An 18401-nucleotide genomic window follows, 5' to 3' on the forward strand; every position below is an offset into this window, starting at 1 on the left:
ACCAGGAGAAACAGTCGTCTGTGTGTGTTGGCTTTTTGAGTGTGCTTTGATTGTGTGATCCATCGAATTTTGTGCACAGTGCAAAGTGCAAAGTGACTTTTCACTGCCAACAAACACCCCGATTCATAAAAAAGTGCAAAGTGTCTTTTTCCCGTGCAAAGTCACTTTGCACTGCAAAAATACAGTTTGCGCTGCTCCATGAAGCAGGGTGGAGCAGTACAAAGTGTATTTTTGCAGTGCAAAGTGACTTTGCAGGGCAAAAAGACACTTTGCACAGTTCCATGAATCAGGGTTTGTGTCGACAGTGCAAAATGACTGTTCTGCAGTGCAAAGTCAATTTGCAGCGTGCAAAAAATCCCAAGAATCAGAGTCCCAGTGTGCATACATTCAGGCCGGTAAGTGCAGCTACACATCCAACACATTAGCAAGCTAAGATATCTTACTAAGATTGGAACTGGTAACTATCAGGTTATACACATCTCTGCAGCAGATGCAGCAATATGCAGAGCTATTTTACTAGACTAGCCATATGTAACTTCTGAGCTATCTTGCCAGCCTTTTTTTTTTATAAAGTGCACAGTCCTCCATGTTTCATCAAGGCTGGAGGGCTCAGGATTGCCAGCATTCTGTGTATCACTTTCTAGAAGCACTGGAGTGGTCAGGTAAAATAGAAATCGTGAAGTACATCGGAACTGAACTCCCTTCAGATCACTCCTAATAGGTGCTATTATCTGCCATAATGACACTAATTTTGCCACCCTCAAAGGATGAAAGGTTGGTTTGTGAGAGGTTTGCACATATTATAATAGCGTTATCAAGTATTGTTGTATGGCTTAGATATATGCTTACTTGACGGGGGAGACTATGGCCCTCATTACGACCCTGGCGGAAAGCGACTGACCGGAGCGCCACAGCGTAAATAGCGTTTCCGCCATTGCACGAAGGAGCAAAGTGCGGCCCATTCCGACCCATCGGGCACGAGCACCACGGCATGGCGGAAGTGCAAAGTCCGCGATGGCGGAAATGACCCCAAAACGGCCCACACCGCCGCCGTACGTCGCCCCAGGTACAATACCGCCACCCCTCTTAGCGGTCACCGCAGTGTGCGCCTACCGGAAAGTACGGTGGCCGGAAATATACGGAAACGGAAGTTAAAACATGGGCCCGGAACGGGAAACAACCCGGCGTACACCTATAAATACACTAAAACCACACAACCACTAAAATCACTACCCTGAAACACACCCCAACCCGTCAACCACCCTAGCGAAACCACGAATAATGGGAAAAGCAGCGAAGAAAGCGTGCGACCGCAAGCGGCAGGTCCACTTCTCCCGTGAGGAACTCACCGTGCTAACAGAGACCCTCCAGGAGAATGCTGCCGTCGTCTTCTGCACGCAAATGACCAGGACGGCACTTGTAAACAAGAAGGCCATATGGGCTCTGGTGGCACAGCGGGTAAGTGCGGTGGGGACCGCACCCCGCACCCCACAGCAATGCCGCAAGCGATGGGACGACCTGCGGATACGCGTCCGCAGCATACTCTCTGCCAACCGCAACATTGCCACAGCCACCGGGGGAGGTCCTGAATCACCCATCAAGTTGACCCCCTGGGAAGAAATCTGTGCCTCCACCATCGGAATGGAGAGCATAGAGGGAGTCGGAGGGATGGAGAAAGGAGTGCAGACATCCGAAGATACAGGTAGGTGGGCCAGGAAAAACAATGCCAAATCCACACAGTCCATCCATGTGAAGTACCATGCGTCCACATAGTGCAACAGAAACACATGTCCAGGAGAACGTCCACACACATCGGCCTGATAGCGCACGTTAAAACCCACAATAAATACATAAATAATTAAAAACCCCCAATACACGCACTACACGTGCAGCAGGCACACCCTAACTGCAGGCTGCCAAACAACTGCACCCTCACTCCACACACAAATCAAAGCACCTCCAAGGGCCCGGCCCAAATCACCCTCAGGTACCACCCCAATGCATGTGATACAATGCCATTCCAATTCCCACAGACCCACCAATAACCCTCGCCCTCCTCTACTCCACCACAGGGTCCGATCCAAACGACGAGCTACAGGACACCCCTACCAGCACACCTGCAAAGAGGGCCAAGACCAACGGCCAGAGACCCTCCACCTCAGCTGCACGCATCAAGACACGCCAGCAGCACAAATCAGGTGGCAGCACAGAGGAGGGAACATCAACAGGCACCCCAGCAGCCAGCATGCCCACAACACCACCACCACAGGTCCCCCCAATGGATGCCACAGAAGGCACTGCCTCCGGTGGCAGCAGCACCATAGGTGACACCCCATTGATGGCAGCATGCTCCGACACAGAAAACGGGGATGCCGAAGTCAGATCCATCCATGACCTGTCCCAATCCCCCTGTCTGTCCCATCCCTTACAACATGAGGATACCACGCAGGGGCACCCACAAGACGACGACTGGCCATCCCCCACAAGCCCTGTGGCAATGCAACATGAGGACAACATCCCCTCTGTGACACCCCCGCAAATGGCCTTGGCCCAGCAGAGGCAACAGTCCCTCGACCAGTTGATCGAACAACAGCAGCAACTGGCCACGCTCCTCAAGGACCATGCTGATGAATGTGGGGGCACTAAGGCAGACATAGAAACATCAACTGAGACACTTAGGGCACAAATCGAGAGTAGCACCGAGAGCCTGAGAGTCCAAATGGAGAGAAGCACCGAGAGCCTCAGGGGGGAACTGCATGCGACGGCCAAGGACGTATGTGCCGAACTTGCCGCAGTGCGCCGTGTGCTCACTGAGCTCTCGCAAACCCTTAGGGACATGCATGGACGTGAGCAGGCAGACACATCATCCGTTGCAAGCTCCGTCCAGGGCAGCCCCCAACGTAGATCTGGAAGGAACCTGCGCTCCACAGGCAGGGGTGCCCCTGATACCCGCAGAGGGGGCTTGCAATAGCGACAGCCCACTGACAATGAGCATCTTTGGACACTGGTGTTCGGGGGGGAGGTAGGGGGGTGGAGGGGGTGTGTTGGGCTCACTTGGGTGGCGGGTCGATAGGGTGTTCAACATGACATCACATATGCCATAAAAAGTGCACGATCAACCAATGAGATGTGTGGACCTTGATCTTTGTGTACTAGGCCATCATAGGCGTACAGTCCATATTGTGCATGTCCCAGACACACGCAGTGCCACGAGTCCCGTGTCCATGTATCAGCCACCAGGCGTGAGTGCTAGAAGCATACATCAATGAGATGCTGACGAATGTCACGGGCCTCCGGTGCCTCGCAGACTCCATGAGGTGCTGCCACATCCCCACCCTCATCATGACCATCATCAGGTGCTTGCAGTTCTGCGTCAGGGGGCATGGGCACATTTCTACGTACGCACATGTTGTGGAGCATGACACATGCCATCACCATCTTTGCAACCTTCTCATGGCGGTACAGGAGTGCCCCGCCAGACCTGCTGAGGCAGCGGAAACGGCCCTTCAGTAGGCCGAATGCCTGTTCTATGACTACACGGGTACGTGAGTGGGCATGGTTGTAGTCCTCCTCATGCTGGTCCCGTGGGTTCCGGACTGGTGTGAGGAGCCATCTCTTCAGTGGATATCCAGCATCACCTGTATGTGGACGAGAAACGTATGATGTGGAATGCCATTGATACGTACGCACACCCCCCCCCCCTTCCTGCCAGGTCATTGCCAATTCACATACCCCACATCATCATGCATGTAATGAGACTCACCGAGTAGCCAGGATCTGTTCCCTGCGTGTCGCTCCATGTAGCGTGGTATTGTAGAGTTCCTCAAGACCATAGAATCATGGGTTGATCCAGGGAATCGGGCACAACAATGTGTAATGATCCTGTTGGAGTCACACACCATTTGTACATTCAGGGAATGAAATTGTTTTCGGTTGCGGTACTGGGCCTCCATGGCATGTGGAACGACCAATTCCACATGGGTGCAGTCGATGGCACCAATGCAACCCGGTATGCCGCCAAGTGCATGGAATCCCACTTTCGTGTTTGTAATTTCCTGCTCCGAGCGTGGTAGGGAGATGTAGTCGTCTGCGTGCTGCAGGAGGGCATCGAGCACTTGCAATAGTGTCCGTGAGAACAGTGGCTGAGAAATGCCATGCAACTGTCCGACTGTGTGCTGGTAGGTGCCTGTGGCCAGGAAGTGGAGTACAGACACCACCTTCAGTAGGGGTGGGATGGCGGTTGGGCTATCTATCATGCTGACAAGGTCAGCCTGTGTCATGTCCACAATGGCGGCTATGGTGTCCCGGTCCAAACGGTAGAGGGTGTGGATCTGCTCATCAGTGAGGTTGAACGGATGTGCTCGGAGGCGTGGGATTGCGGGCTGCCTGCGTGGTGGTAGTGGCTGTGCTGGTGGGCCTTGCTGGCCCTGCCTTGCCCTCCTCCTCCTCCTGCGTCTCCTCCGTGCGGCCGGTTGTAGTTGGTGTTCGTCTTCCTCTTGGAGTCGGAGCACTTGCAGTGCTATCAGGTCCCCCAGGGCCAACATCGCGAGTCCTGCCGGTAGCATTTCGGTGTGGTTGTGGGAGGAGACTGGCTGTGCAATTCATGTGTTTTCAGGCTGTATGGCCTCCACCTGTGGTGATTCATTCCACCTGTGCAAACTGCTCTCCCCTTTGGCCGAGCACGTCACGCGCACAACGCTGCAATTCGGGGAATGGTATCTTGCTATTGCTATCATGTATTTGTACCCGATGGGCGTGTTGGATTGGTTGTTATGTTCATTCGGCTATGGTCCCATTGTTTCCCATTCTATCTGTGCAGTCGCGAACAGACTTGTGAAGGGTCAGTGGAACGTAGTACTCGAGTAACGGTGGGCCCTCATGCATCACTGTACCGAGTTGCAACGACGGGCGGGGCGTCCCATTCGTGGGTGAAGGCAGTTGCCATTTTCACACACAGCCGCACTCGATGGAATAATTAGTGATTTCAAACGGCCACAGATGCCTTTTCGACGTGATGTTGCAAATGAGGAATTCGAAGGGCGGCGCTTTCGGTTATCAGCTGGCGGCGAGGAGATGCCCACAGGTCTGACTGCAAATATAACGTTCTATTGTTCAATGTCCTTGAGACAGGGCCCATGGCGAGGGAGCAATGACTGATATGAATAGTTTGGGATGCGCATTAGCTACGTGGCCGATGAGGCCGGCCGTTCCCAAATACATGTTACTTCACAACACTTGAATTACGGGCTGGGGCACTGTGGATTTTGCAGGCTGCATAACGCACAGACTCAATGGATGTTTCTAATGTCATGTGAGTAAATATTCAGGCGTTTTGATCCCGGGATGAGGGAATGATGAATGGATGCATGGGCAGGTGATTTGATACAGAGTTTGCCATGTACAGGGCTTCTTGGGATCTATCCGCCTCCCCTACGCTATGTGATGCAGGGCTGCCATAGTGGGACCATCGTCTATCTGGCCTTGTTGAGCCCTCCCTGTCTCGAGGCGCCCTCAGACACTTGTGTCCATGCACGTTGACATTCCCATCTGATGGATTCTGTTTTGACAGACGCATGCACAGGTACACTCGTTTGTGATGGTGTTTGCACCTCGATATAGATGGTTATGAGTCGCAAGTGGTTTTGGGGTGGTGATGATCCTTTTGAGTGGGCTAGCATGCATATGGCTGTGGATTTCGTGTGATCATTGAAGTGAGTTGTTGGAATGTAGTTCTGATGGCCATTCTGTTCTTTTTCTTTTCTTTTGGTTGACAGGTATCTCCTCCCCTTTTGCCACTGCCATCTGTATGCCACTCCTGCAGATGGATTTTACTCCCGACACCTGCTGCTTCGTGTTAATCGGTGGAGCAGCATTACGATCTTATGGGACGATCGCCAATGGCCCACATGCCCTTACGCAGTACTGGTGTCTCGGAGCAACATTTCGGCCTTTCAGCTGGACTAGTGCCTCCCCATTGGGACAGCCCTGCGGTTCTGTGCGCTTCCATGTTGCCTTTTCGTACGTGAATGTGGCTCTGTGTACCATGGGGGTACAGGGCGACACACAAGTAGTGGCTGGTCATTTCTTGCGGATGCAGCCCACAATGGTGATTAGTGTTTTGGAGTTCATGGCCTGATGGCTGTATGGGCTTGGTGTCTTTGATGTGCATAAATTGCTATTCTGATTTGGCCCGTGTAGCATTTTTCTTTGCAAGTGATGTGGCATATGCCTATTTGGGGGGCGATGTATTGTGAGGGGATCTGCATTGGGTTCCAGCTTCGGGGTTTAGTTGCGTGGTACTGTACTGGGCGCGTTTGCCTACTAAGCCCGTGAGGTCAGGGATGGGGGCTGCCTATATGACTGTTTGGATGTTGTCATGCTCAGGGGCGGGGGATTGGGTTTTGTGTAACAGATGCCGGTCAGCCAGGTGGACTGGTGGAATGATGTGATTTTCGGAATGTTGCTGGGCACAGGTGCCTGTGTTTGCGTGCGTTTCTTGGTGGGGGACTGTGGTCATGTCCATTGGGATGGCTTCTGTATTCGTGCCATCTGTGACCTGCAGCTCCCATTGGCCCCTCTTGTGTTGCTTTTGTTCGTTGGCATGCATGGGTGCTTTGTACATTTCAATGGTTGCATTGTGACTTCATTGCACCTACCGGGAGTTGTACTTTGTGGGCAGGGAGAGGTGTACAGGCACTCAGTGGGGCCGTTTACGGTTGATTCGCGATGCCGTACTTCTCGCCATGGCGGAATGGTAGATTCCGCCATGCCTGATGGCGTTAGGTACATGTCCGCTAGGGTCGGAATTGGCGTACCGTTGCACCATGGTGGTGTTTGCGGTTTGGCATGGCGCGCGCGCGCGTGCTTGGTGCAGTTAGCGTTGGCGTTCACTACGGTGTCGCTAATGGCTTCGTACTTTGCGGTGACGGGTCATAGTCGCACCGAGCGCTATTCGATGGCGGTATTGCATTTCCGCCATCGTTTTTCGATTTCCGCCAGGGTCGTAATGAGGGCCTATCTCACCTATGCACAGGGACGGGTTTGGAAAGAGGTTCTTTGTCTAAGCCAAATCAATGCCAAATGCTATCATACGGCATGACTTGTGACTTATCTTTTTGCGTAGTAGATATCGCTGGAGGCAACTCTCTAACTTTCCAAAATGTTTAGTTCCTCTGCGTAATTCTCTTTATGCTGAATTGAGTTCAATGATGGTAGATGCTTGCTCTACTTCAGTAAATTTACATAGAAATAAGATGCTTTTCCTTCTCAATGAAATCAACTCTACTGAAGAGGAACTCATCAATCGTCCTGGTAATGCAAATCTGACTGGTGATGCACAATTGAGCTCATGGGGACATATAGCTCATTTAAATAATATGCTAACTTCCCTGGGATAAAGTGTCAAATTAACCCTTACTTGATATGTTTCCCATGTAACAAGGCACAAGCACTTTACATGCGATTTCGCCTGAATCAATTTGCCACTAAGGAGCGTACTAAAAACAGGGTTTACCTATTTCTTACACATTGTCGATTCTGTAAAAAACCAAAATGTCTTGACACATTACGACAGTGGATACTCGAATGTCCATATTTTAGTCAGAGCAGGCATACATTTTTTAATTCTGAAATGCATTTTGAGCTCAAACATGTGCAAGATCTTCTCTGGTGTAGACTGATGTGGGGTGAAAACACTGCTCTAATTTGATCTCTATACCACTTTCTAAATTTTATTGAGTCACAAATCAAGGGGTCAAAAAGGTTTGAAATAAACCAGATACAAATAAAAAAAGAAACATTGCGATGCCAAGTAAAAAAAGAAAAGCTAGAGACTAGTAGCGCATATGGTGGCACAGTAAATGGGATAACGTCGCAGTGGACCAGAGAGTCCGCCTGTGTGGAGCTCTTTTGTTTGTAGTGAAAAGTATCACCTCCACACCATCTCTATGCGTCACACTCTAATTCCCCGACCTCTGCTGCACGAGGCACATATCCATACCTCATTTTCATGAATTGCTCTGAAGATAGCAACTCTTCGTATGGGAGCATGATCAGAAATGGGGCAGAAGAGTTTTAAGGATGTGCTGCAAACAACTCCCAACAGTTGTCACTAATAAAGATTTCTCTCTCTCTACAGCGCAGCACCTTCCAGGTGCCCATCAGTTTAGATACACACACCAAGCCGCTTACCTGAAGTTGGAGGGGCAGTTTGTGAGGGCTGGTGGGTGTATCACTACTCTGTGCCCTCATCCCCCACACGGCATGCTTGGGCTCATTTCATACATTACACTCACTGAACACTCCGTGAGCTGCCATTCATCGGTGGTCACCAACATTCACACATCGGGGACCAGTGAGACAAACAAAACATCACAACAAATGTGCTCATATCCCCTAAACCAGATATAACACACTCGCTCTTCACTGCCCCAAGTCTTCAGGATTCACTTCAAACAAGCCTTGATTCAGCCAAATCTCGAATCCCTCTTCAATGCCCACCCACACGAGTCACTATCTTCAAGGATCTGAAACACTGCTCCCAGCTCTGCCAACGGGCATCACCACAGCCAAGGAATCTGTACCAATCTTCATGTTTTTGTTTTTCTGCAGTGACAGGGACATAGTCCTGTCAGGGGGAGTCAGGGGACCTTCCCGACCTGGAGCTGGGTGCCTCGCTGGGTGTTAGCCAGAACGAGTGAGGGAGGTGTGGAGGGGGAGGGGCAGGGAGTGCCGGATTGCCAGACCTTGACCCCCTCCCTCATGTGTAATGGATGCTGAAAATTGCACCACTCCCTGTCGCACGATACCTCCCAAAATGTTTCTGCCCAGGTTTCTCATTTCTTTCAGAAATACAGCTCCCAAATAGCACAAGGGTGCCACCAAGAAAACCTGGATTCCAAAATTAGGGGAATGGAATCCAGAACAGAAATGGAATTACCTGTGATTTCTACTGCCAAACACAGATGGGACACCCAACCCACCAACACCAGACATTCCACAAGTGAATGTTGGAGCAACAGAAAATGAATCGAGAGTCAGAAGGGGCGCAGGGGAAGAGGAGGGACAGAAATCCTCCCCAAACCACAAAACTATTGCCCCCCCCCCCGCTTCCTATTTCTTCAACTGCCCGTAATCTCGGATTCACTTTTGACTTTGCTCTTTCTTTTTCTTCTCATATCTCCTCAGTGGCTCCTCAGTGGCTCGATCTTGCTGTTTCCATCTTTATAATATCCAACAGGCTTGTCCTTTTCTTTCTTTCCATGGCACTAAAATCCTTGTCTCCTCCCTCATCTTCTCTCTGCTGTTTTACTCCTCTTCACTCCTTCTTGGCCACGCTCTTCTATAACTCCTTTATTCGTCTTCTTTTTCCTCTCTCTCCTTGTGGCTCTACTTCTTCTGCTCTACAATCTCTCCAATGGCTTACTTTTGAAACTGTACTGTAATTTTATTTTCTTTGCACTGTCATTAAAAGACTTCACGGAATGGCTCCTACTTATTTCTTTTCCTTGATTGCTTTTTATTCTCCTTCGATCCCAGTCTCATTTTCTTCTCCCTGTCCCTCATCCTCCCATGTGCCTCATCCCATTTACGCCCTTTCTCTCCTTTAGCCCCTTAACTTTGGAATAAGCTCCCTTTGGCTATTCAGTCTTCTTCTACCTTTTCTCTTTTCCATACCCGTCATAAGACATTGTTTCTCTCTTCTTGAATTTGTTGGCGCCTATTGCCTAACCTAATTTATATACCTGTGTACTGATCTCTCTTTCTTACAGCTCTTTAGCATACAGTGTTCTATAAATTCAATAAAACAAAGACACACATGTCACTAGCACAGGAAGAAACTCATAGAAAATTAGCTGCCTGAGTGCATGGCTGCTACCGTGCAAGCAGAGACTGAAAAGGGGGTGCGGCTTAGAGGGGTTTTAAAGCCTTTCAACTTTGTAACTAGGCCCTTGGGGAAAGAACAGCTTCAGATTTGCCAGCAGGCAGCTGAGCGATGGAGCGGGAAGGTCAGAAACCAGAAGAGATCAATATGAACAGGGAATGGAGTGAAGAGTTTGGGTCGTGGGAGTGAGGTCAGGAGGTCAGGAGATGGACCGAGAGACCAAGCGGCGGATGGATGATGGAGCACAGTGCTGAAGAGTTGCTGGCAGAATTGTAGCAGAGTACAAATGAGGTATTGATTGTGAGAAAGAATGGTACCAGTTATATGTAATGTAGTGAGAGAAAAGAGTTGGGGTGTGTAAAAGGAGAGTGAGAAAGAGAGAGAGTGGGAGAAGTGTAGGGAGGAATTAGAGAGTGTGTGAAAACGATAGAGAGTTAGGAGGGTGTGAAGAGTGTACAAGACTGTAATGGAAGTAGTGGTGAGGGCAGAGTGAAGCAGAAGGGGGTAAAGGAAGAGATAGGCGGAGGGACTGTGGTAAGAATAGGGTAATTAGGTGTATATAGTGGGTTGTGTGTACTACACATTTGAGGAGTACGGTGTCTAAAAGGGTGAAGAGAAGGGTGTGTAGAGCGATAAATAGAGGGGACTATAGAGGAGAGAGGTGGAGAGAGATTGCGGACACCTGAGGAACAGAAAAGGGATGAGAGGAGAGAAAGAAGAACAGAGTGTGTGGGAAAAGGCAAAGAAGGGAGAGGGGCAAAAGAGTAGAGTAAGGGGTGAGGTGGAAGGAGTAGTGAGATCAGGGAAAATAGAGCGAGAGTCAGAGAGAGAGAGAGTTTGTGAGAGAATGGTTTCAGGGTGTCTGTTACCGGCACAAGAAAAGGATCAAGTCCCATCGGCAAACCTTGGGAGTGTTAGATTTAGACACCCCTCAAAGAATCCCAGCAGGAGCCAGATAGATAAGGTTTTTTGCCTTTAGACCATCACCTGCAGTCATATTTAGACCGCAGATGTTACTGATCACTAGGGCGAGACGAGAATAAAAAACGTGATTTTTAACATCTTGAAAATAATACCCCATAAACATTGTTCGAAATCTGAGAGTTACTGAAGCCATTTGTGACAATGCGTAATAAATAAATATAGACATAATCATAGATATGCGGGTCACTTGGTTACAGTTTCGGCCCATACTAAACAGGGCGAAGCATAAAGGCTATACCTGTATCTTTGAATGTATGCAGATAGGAGCCCTTGCAGCTACTTTCAGGAGGTAACTTCAAAACTTTGTAGAGGATCAGGGGAAAGAAAATGGGGCGAGGGTAGAGGGGACATAGAGGAGGAGAGCAAGGGGAGTTAATGTTATGAAACAAGTTCTGACAGTGAGAGCTTGGTTAGAGTACATGGAGAAAGGGCTAGAACAGGGAGGTATCAGCCAAGCAGTTCTCCCCCATTTTCCAGCAAGGGTGTCTACTGACAGGCCCTACATGTTCCCTGACTCTTTCCCTGATGGATACATTTATTTGGGAGCCCAGAGCCAGCCAGGTGCACGCCCCTTCCATTCTCTAGACAGACGTAACACAGAATGAAAACAAATGCTTTGATTTCATTCAATTTTGATTGTGATTCATGACTGAAGAGTCATTGGACAGGATGCATAACAGTCAATGGGGGTAATTTAATGTAAAACCTAAATTACACATAGGTTGTCAGTCTCAGTGGCCTCTTAATGGCTGGAAGGAGATTCCTGGGCTGCCTCGGACATAAAAACACTTCATCCCTGAAGGAAAAGGCCAGCTGGTGAGATAGAAACAGAAGGTATCGCATTGGTATTGGTAGTGTTTATTTATATAGCGCCTATACACAGGCAAGTTTTTCAAAGCACTCAAGGAGGGTGGGAACATGGGGGGAAAACAACTGCTCAGAACACTTGAAATTATGAGGATAATAGTCTGGACAAGCAGAGTAAGTGTGTAACAATTCATTTAACAGTACATTTAACAGTTTGGGGGACAGCAAATAGGGCTGACAGCGATTCTGCAGTTTTAGACAGTGCAATTAAGGGGTGAAGACAAGGGGGAACAGACATACGATCTTCAGTGCGGTGCGTATGGCTTGAGCAAGTGCACGTAGGGTCACAGGTAGGGGGGGTCAAGTGCACCCGGTCATTTGAGAATTTTCCCCAAAGAGCTGCTTGACACACACCCTTCCTGAGATGACAGTAACCAGGACATAGGAGCTTCAGGCAAGGAGACAAGACCAAACCATAAACCAAATGAAACTACAAAGGGTGGTTCAGGAGCACTAAGGTAAGGACTTACCTGTTTGCTTGAAGCACCCAGCCTTAAACCTGGAGTCTGATGCCAATAGGTTACCAGTTAAATCCACTAGTAGCCTAGGGTAAATCATAAATCCAGGTAATAACAACCCGGAACTAAACAAGCCTCAGTACCTAAAGAAGACTCAAGTATTAACACTAAGGAGTGTGGGCCTTATCAAGGGAATGGTTTGTGTGGCAAGGGGGAACGAATCCTGCGACTGTTGCGAGAACAGAGCACCACTGTTGTGGTGGTCCATCTATACGATATCTAATCATTGTCCCCCACCGGTGTCTGGCGCGGCACGCATCGCCGCGGATTACAGGTAAGAACACATCGGTGTCGATATGCACCATGGAAGACCTGGTAATGCAGGGATTCCATAGCCGAGGAGGAAGGAGCGCTCAACCTCCCAGGTAAGTGGTTGTCCACCAGGTGCGTGAGGGATTCCTAACACAGGGGAGCACCTCTGTTCCCTCTGTGCAACAAGGTCCCCGGCATGCAAGTTTAACATTTTCCACCAAATAGTGGAAAAGTAAAGAGTAAGACAACGGCGAAATAAATCACTTTTTCACTAAAATTCTGGAAAAGTGTAAATGCCTCCCATAAAGATCGATTGCAGGTGACGTTGATAATGGATTCCTCTGGAATCCGCGTGCTTTTGCCAGGTGGTAATTTCAGTCAGATATGAAGATACACGCTGCCGTTAATGCAGACACATTTGTCAGGTGGAGCGGCAAAAGCAGCCAGACCTGTAAAGTCCGTCCCCAGTTTTGCCTGACAAATTGTTTAAAATCCCAAAGATCCGAAAAAATGGCTATGTACCGACACTTTTGTCAGGTCAGTGCAATCAGCAACATGACCGCTAGTAAGTCCTCATCTTGTTTTTGTATTGTTTGTTCGTCTTGTTTTCTTGTAGCGCTTTGAGGCCTGTGGGCACAAGGCGCTTTACAAGAATTCTAAATAAATAAATCATGACCAACCCAATGGTCAGAAATGGCTATTGCTCAGCTGTGTGTATAGTGCTGTAAACATGATGCCTCACACTTTACTACTCCGCATTACACTGATTGTCTGATAATTGACACTGCTTTTTTCTGCTTTGTCCTGTTCTGCACAGGAGGAATCAGAAGATGGAAGGGCCAGCATCTACAAATCAGTGATCATCAACACCTCCAAGGAGATGATGTGCTTCAGCGACTACCCCATCCCGGAGGATTACCCCAACTACATGCACAACTCCAAGATCATGGACTACTTCCGCATGTATGCGGAGCACTTCCATCTCCTGAAGTACATTCGCTACAAGGTAACATGAAAGAATGTGTTCTTGTATACTGCTGTGTGCTTAGAAAATCCCTCATATGATGTGCAAACCAGGGGTAGAAATAACAATGCCATATGCAAGAAAAGCCCAGGCTGTTTTGAACTGACCACTGAGTGAGAGAAAATCGCAGTATTTATCAGAACAAGTAACACAGGCAAGAAAGCTGATGATAAGAGGTGGCAGGAAGTTTGCGTGAATCTGATTGTGGAGCTTTCATTTGACAAGCCCCTGCCCAGACTCCCCCTCGAGGGGTTATGGAACCAAAGCTACACCTCTAAAGATAGTACAGCACTCAGCTTTACCAAAAGAGTAACACACAGCAATCTACACACTATTCCTAAATAAACAAGCACAGAAGGTTAATTTGCATAGGTCAGGCCCATTTTCACACAAAGGGCCTTATTACGACCCTGCCGGCCCAGAAAGAACGGTGGCGGTAAAACTGCCACCACTGTTCTTTCCGGACTGGCTGATTCAGAGTCCTGCAGGCAGGAGGTGTCACTCCCGCTAGGTCTGACCTGGCGGGATTAACACCACCCGCCTGCAGGCAGACATGGAAACACCGGGTCTGTCATAGACTGAACCAGTGTTTCCATGGTCCCCATCCCCGACTCCAATGGAATGGGGATTTATGGAATTCCGCCTCCGGAATTACCGGGTCACCGGGGTTGTAATGCCCCGGTGATTCCGGCAATCACGGAGTCGGAATGGTAATATGAGTCCGGCGGTAACCTGCTGGAATTTCGAAATGTAAAAGAGGTATAACCACCCAAATAAATGTATATATGAACTGTTTTTGTATTTTTGCAACAATGTTTAATCATTGCAAATGTATAACTTTTACAAAATATTGAAAGTGTCCCCGTTCAATTTTCAGGTAAGGGAAACAAAGTAAAGGAAAATTAAAATAATCCAAAATGTCTAACATTTCCTAACTTTCCTGTTTTTTAAGTTTCCTGTTTATGAACTATGTGGTTAGTTTTCAATGGTAAATCGTTCAGAGCAATCCCATACACCACATGTACAACGCAAAACATGTCTTGGTTATTTTTTCAGTAAAGTAAAACCTAAACCTATTGTTAGGGAGAATTCTCAAGAATGTGCATATTTCCCTTACCTTTTGAGATCCTCAGCAACTTTGCTGGATTTCTAGGATTTACATTTTTACCTGGAAAGAGTGTGAGCCTTTTTTCCCACTCTTCCATGTATTTTGATGTGTGTTTTACTTTTGTGTTCTTTGGATATGGAGTTTTAAAACAACTCCATAGGCATCATCTTTTACATTGTGTCACACAGCACCTTCAGTGCAGTGGCACAGGGATGTCTTTCAGACTTCCCAAGGTTTAAATACCTTCTCTGGGACTGACTACTGTCTCCCAGAGCATGTAAATTAAATTGACTTTACTAGTCTTTTTTTTAAAAAAACTTTATTTTTGGTTTGCGCATCACAACACAGCTGCTCCACATATCAGTTAATAACAAACTATACAGTAAGTAAAGGCATTACATTTCTGCATGACATTTCTATACAGTGAATTGGCACGTTACATACTTTTTGAGCTATCCTCATCAGAGAGTGAGTCCCGTAGGTATGTTCTGAATGAAGTCCAAATATCCTTCTGCCTGTTTGTAGTGGGTGTCATTTTTACATACGTTTCTTCACATTCATTGATGTATGCTAGGTCTCGGAGAAAATGATCTATGCGTGGGGCATGGGTGTTTTTCCATGCTTGAAGTATGCATTTCTTTGCCACTACACATGCAACATTGAAAAGTCTTCTAGTTTTCTCGGATATTTTCCCAATATTGCCAAACAAGTATTTCTAGGGTGTCAAGCGAGCTGGGATTTGTGCCATTTCCTCCAGTACCCTGCCACCTCCCGCCAGAACACAGTGATCAGTGGGCATGTCCAGTACATATGATACGCATCTGCCATGGGGTTTCCAACATTTCTGACAGTTTCCGGATAGGTGACATTGAATTTTGCCATTTTAACTGGGGTATAATGGAGTTTATTTAATACCTTAAACTGTATCAGCCTTAGGCACACATTCAACAAGACCTTTTTTTTTTTTTTTACAGCAGGCAGTATCTTTTCCATTTTTCCTCTTCAATAGTTATGCCCATGTCTGTCTCCCAAGAGGTTTTGATCTTATTGAGTGGTTGCATATGGAATTGTATTATGTTGTATAACTTTGATATACCTGTACCAGATTACGAATATAGGGACTGAAAACACACATGCAGGGGTGGCTCCTCTGGGAAAGAGGGCCATCTTTTTTTAAATGCGGATTTCATGCAGTGATATTGTAAGGTGGCTAACTGACCACCCCCTACAGTGTCTGACAAGTCTTCTGGTATGACGAATCTCCCATTCGGGAACATGTCTCTCATTTTAATCTCATATTCCGGGACCCATGTCTTGTGTATGCTTATATCATATGTGGGTTTGATACCTGGGAAGTTCCACAACGGGGCTTGTGAATCATAGGGTGTGTCTATTTGTAGACTTTTACAGATCTTAGCCCATGCCGTGATCGTGGTAGTTGCCGGGTCATATTTGCATTCGTCTTTATGAGTTTTTGTGAATATTATGGAGCGTAAGTCGGTAGGACGAAGCGAGTGTCGCTCAATAGGGATGTGTGGTGCACTACCTGCCAGGTCCTGCCAATATTTAGCGTATTTTGCCTGAGCTACAAGGTAGTACAGTTCGAAGTCAGGTGCAGCTATACCACCCATTTCATAGGGTACCACAAGTTTTTCCCATTTCATCCTGTTTGCCCTGCCGTTCCATATGAATGTTGTCGCCATGGATCTCAGGTTATCAAAGAAAGGTCTTCCAGGCCATATTGGGACATTACTGAACACATAAAGGAGTTTGGGAAGAACCACCATTTTGAGTACAGCGATACGGCCAATGAGTGATATTGGGAGACTGGCCCATATTTGTAGCTTGGCGTGGATCCTTTGTAGGAGGTGTTCGTAGTTGTCAATGCATAGGGACGTCCTATGTTTAGTTATGAAGATTCCCAGATACCTTATATTATCGCGGACCATCGAGGACCGTGCGTGTGAGTCGGGCAGGTGGTGGTGGGTGTTAGTGGAAAAATCTCAGACTTTGAAATGTTTATTTTGTATCCCGAGTAGAACGCAAATTTATCCATGACTTCAAGCATGGGAGCAAGATTTTTCTCCGGCTCACTTATATATAACAATGTGTCGTCCCCATTCAGGGATATGGATTGGATGCTTCCAGCGATCCTTATACCTCTCTGCCTCTGCTCTTGTCTGACCGCATCGGCCACTGGTTCTATAGTGAGGGCGTAGAGAATATGAGAGAACAGACAGCCTTGTCTCGTGCCTCTGCCCAGACAGAAGCTTTTGGATAAAGTGTTGTTCGTGAGGACCTTGGCCTTCGGGGAGGTGTATAATATTTTGATACACCGGCTAAAGTACGGACCTAGTCCAAATTTCTCAAGTACTGCAAACAGGTATGCCCAGGAGACCGAGTCGAAAGCGTTCTTGGCATCCAATGACACAGCAACTGCTTGAGCCTCAGGTTTAATCTGCACCATAATTACGAACAGTCTGCGCAAGTTTAAAGCCGTGGATCTTGTTGGGATGAAACCACACTGGTCGGGGTGTATTAAGGTCGTCATCTTGGGTAGTAATCTAGTTGAGAGTACTTTTGTGTATTTTTTAACATCTGTGTTGATTAATGAAAGGGGGCGATAGGACGACATTTCGTGGGGGAGCGCCTAGCTTTAAGTAATACTGTGATGATTGCCTCTCTCATTGTGCCCGGGAGTGAGCCACACATCATTGCTTCCTCCCATACGACAGATAGGACTGGGGAAAGTTGTAAGGAGTATTCCTTGTATAATTCTGAGCCCAATCCGTCCAACCCCGGGGCTTTTCCAGATGTCAGTGATTTGATCGCTTCAGCAATTTCCTCACTGGTTTTAGGTTGTTCGAGAGCCAGCTTTGACAGTTTTGGGAGCGTGATATTGTCTAGATAACCCCTCAAGTCTGCCTCAACACATGTATCATGGTTTGAATACAATTCAGTGTAATATTTGGTGAATTCAGCATTTATCTCTTCTTCCTCATTGATAACTTCACCAGTTTTTGTTATAACACTTGTGATTGGGGTATGGTTCTGTTCGTTCTTAAGTAGACAGACCAACAGGTGTCCCGCCTTATTACCCTCTCCGTACCTACATGCCCTGACTGGTGCAACCATGTACTTCTGTTCCCTTGTTGCCAATTCATTAAATTTCAAGAGGTAAGTATTGATTTCGGCTAGGGTCCTTTTATCGTGTGTTGTGCTGTAGTCATTTTCGAGTGCCTTTTAGATGCTCCTCCGTTTCTGTTAATTCAGATCTGATTGTTTTTATAAGTCCCGGTGTTTTAGACATTATGTTTCCCCTTATCCACACTTTGAAGGTCTCCCATATAGTCGACCATTTGTCCACCAATCCCTTGTTCATATTAAAGAATTCTTCCATTTTCACATGTAGTGACTCCACCACCTGCAGGTGTTTAAGGATGTTTGGGGGCATTCTCCATCTTCTAAGTGGGGGCTTAATGTTTTGTTTTATTACATCTATAGTGACTGGGGAGTGGTCAGATAGTGTGTGGGGGTGTATGTCACAGTGATTTACTGAGTTGGCCAAGTGGGAAGAGAAAAACCAATAATCTATCCTTGACTCAGTATTGTGTGCCAATGAGTAGAACGTGTATTGTCTCGCAAATGGGTGTAAACCTCACCATGCATCCACAAGGATTGTGCTAGGGCTTGATGCAAAACAGTAGGTGATCTGGTGAGATTTCTCTGTTTGTCAGAGGACATATCTAGAGTCACATTGAGTAT

The 18401-nt window shown here is 47.5% G+C and overlaps 1 protein-coding gene across 2 annotated transcripts in view; it reads left to right on the forward strand.

The window, feature by feature from the left end:
• The window catches only part of LOC138532682 (flavin-containing monooxygenase 5-like), a 580037-nt gene that overhangs the window by 87608 nt on the left and 474028 nt on the right, over positions 1 to 18401 (forward strand). For both annotated transcript variants that reach the window (XM_069641084.1, XM_069641085.1), the window contains exon 2: positions 13322 to 13510. In XM_069641084.1, coding sequence (XP_069497185.1) covers positions 13322 to 13510 — 189 coding nt within the window. The remainder of the gene's footprint in view (positions 1 to 13321; positions 13511 to 18401) is intronic.

This window comes from Ambystoma mexicanum, chromosome 1q (genome assembly GCF_040938575.1).
Source record: "Ambystoma mexicanum isolate Mex_15411 chromosome 1q, UKY_AmexF1_1, whole genome shotgun sequence".
Taxonomy (NCBI): Eukaryota; Metazoa; Chordata; class Amphibia; order Caudata; family Ambystomatidae; genus Ambystoma; species Ambystoma mexicanum.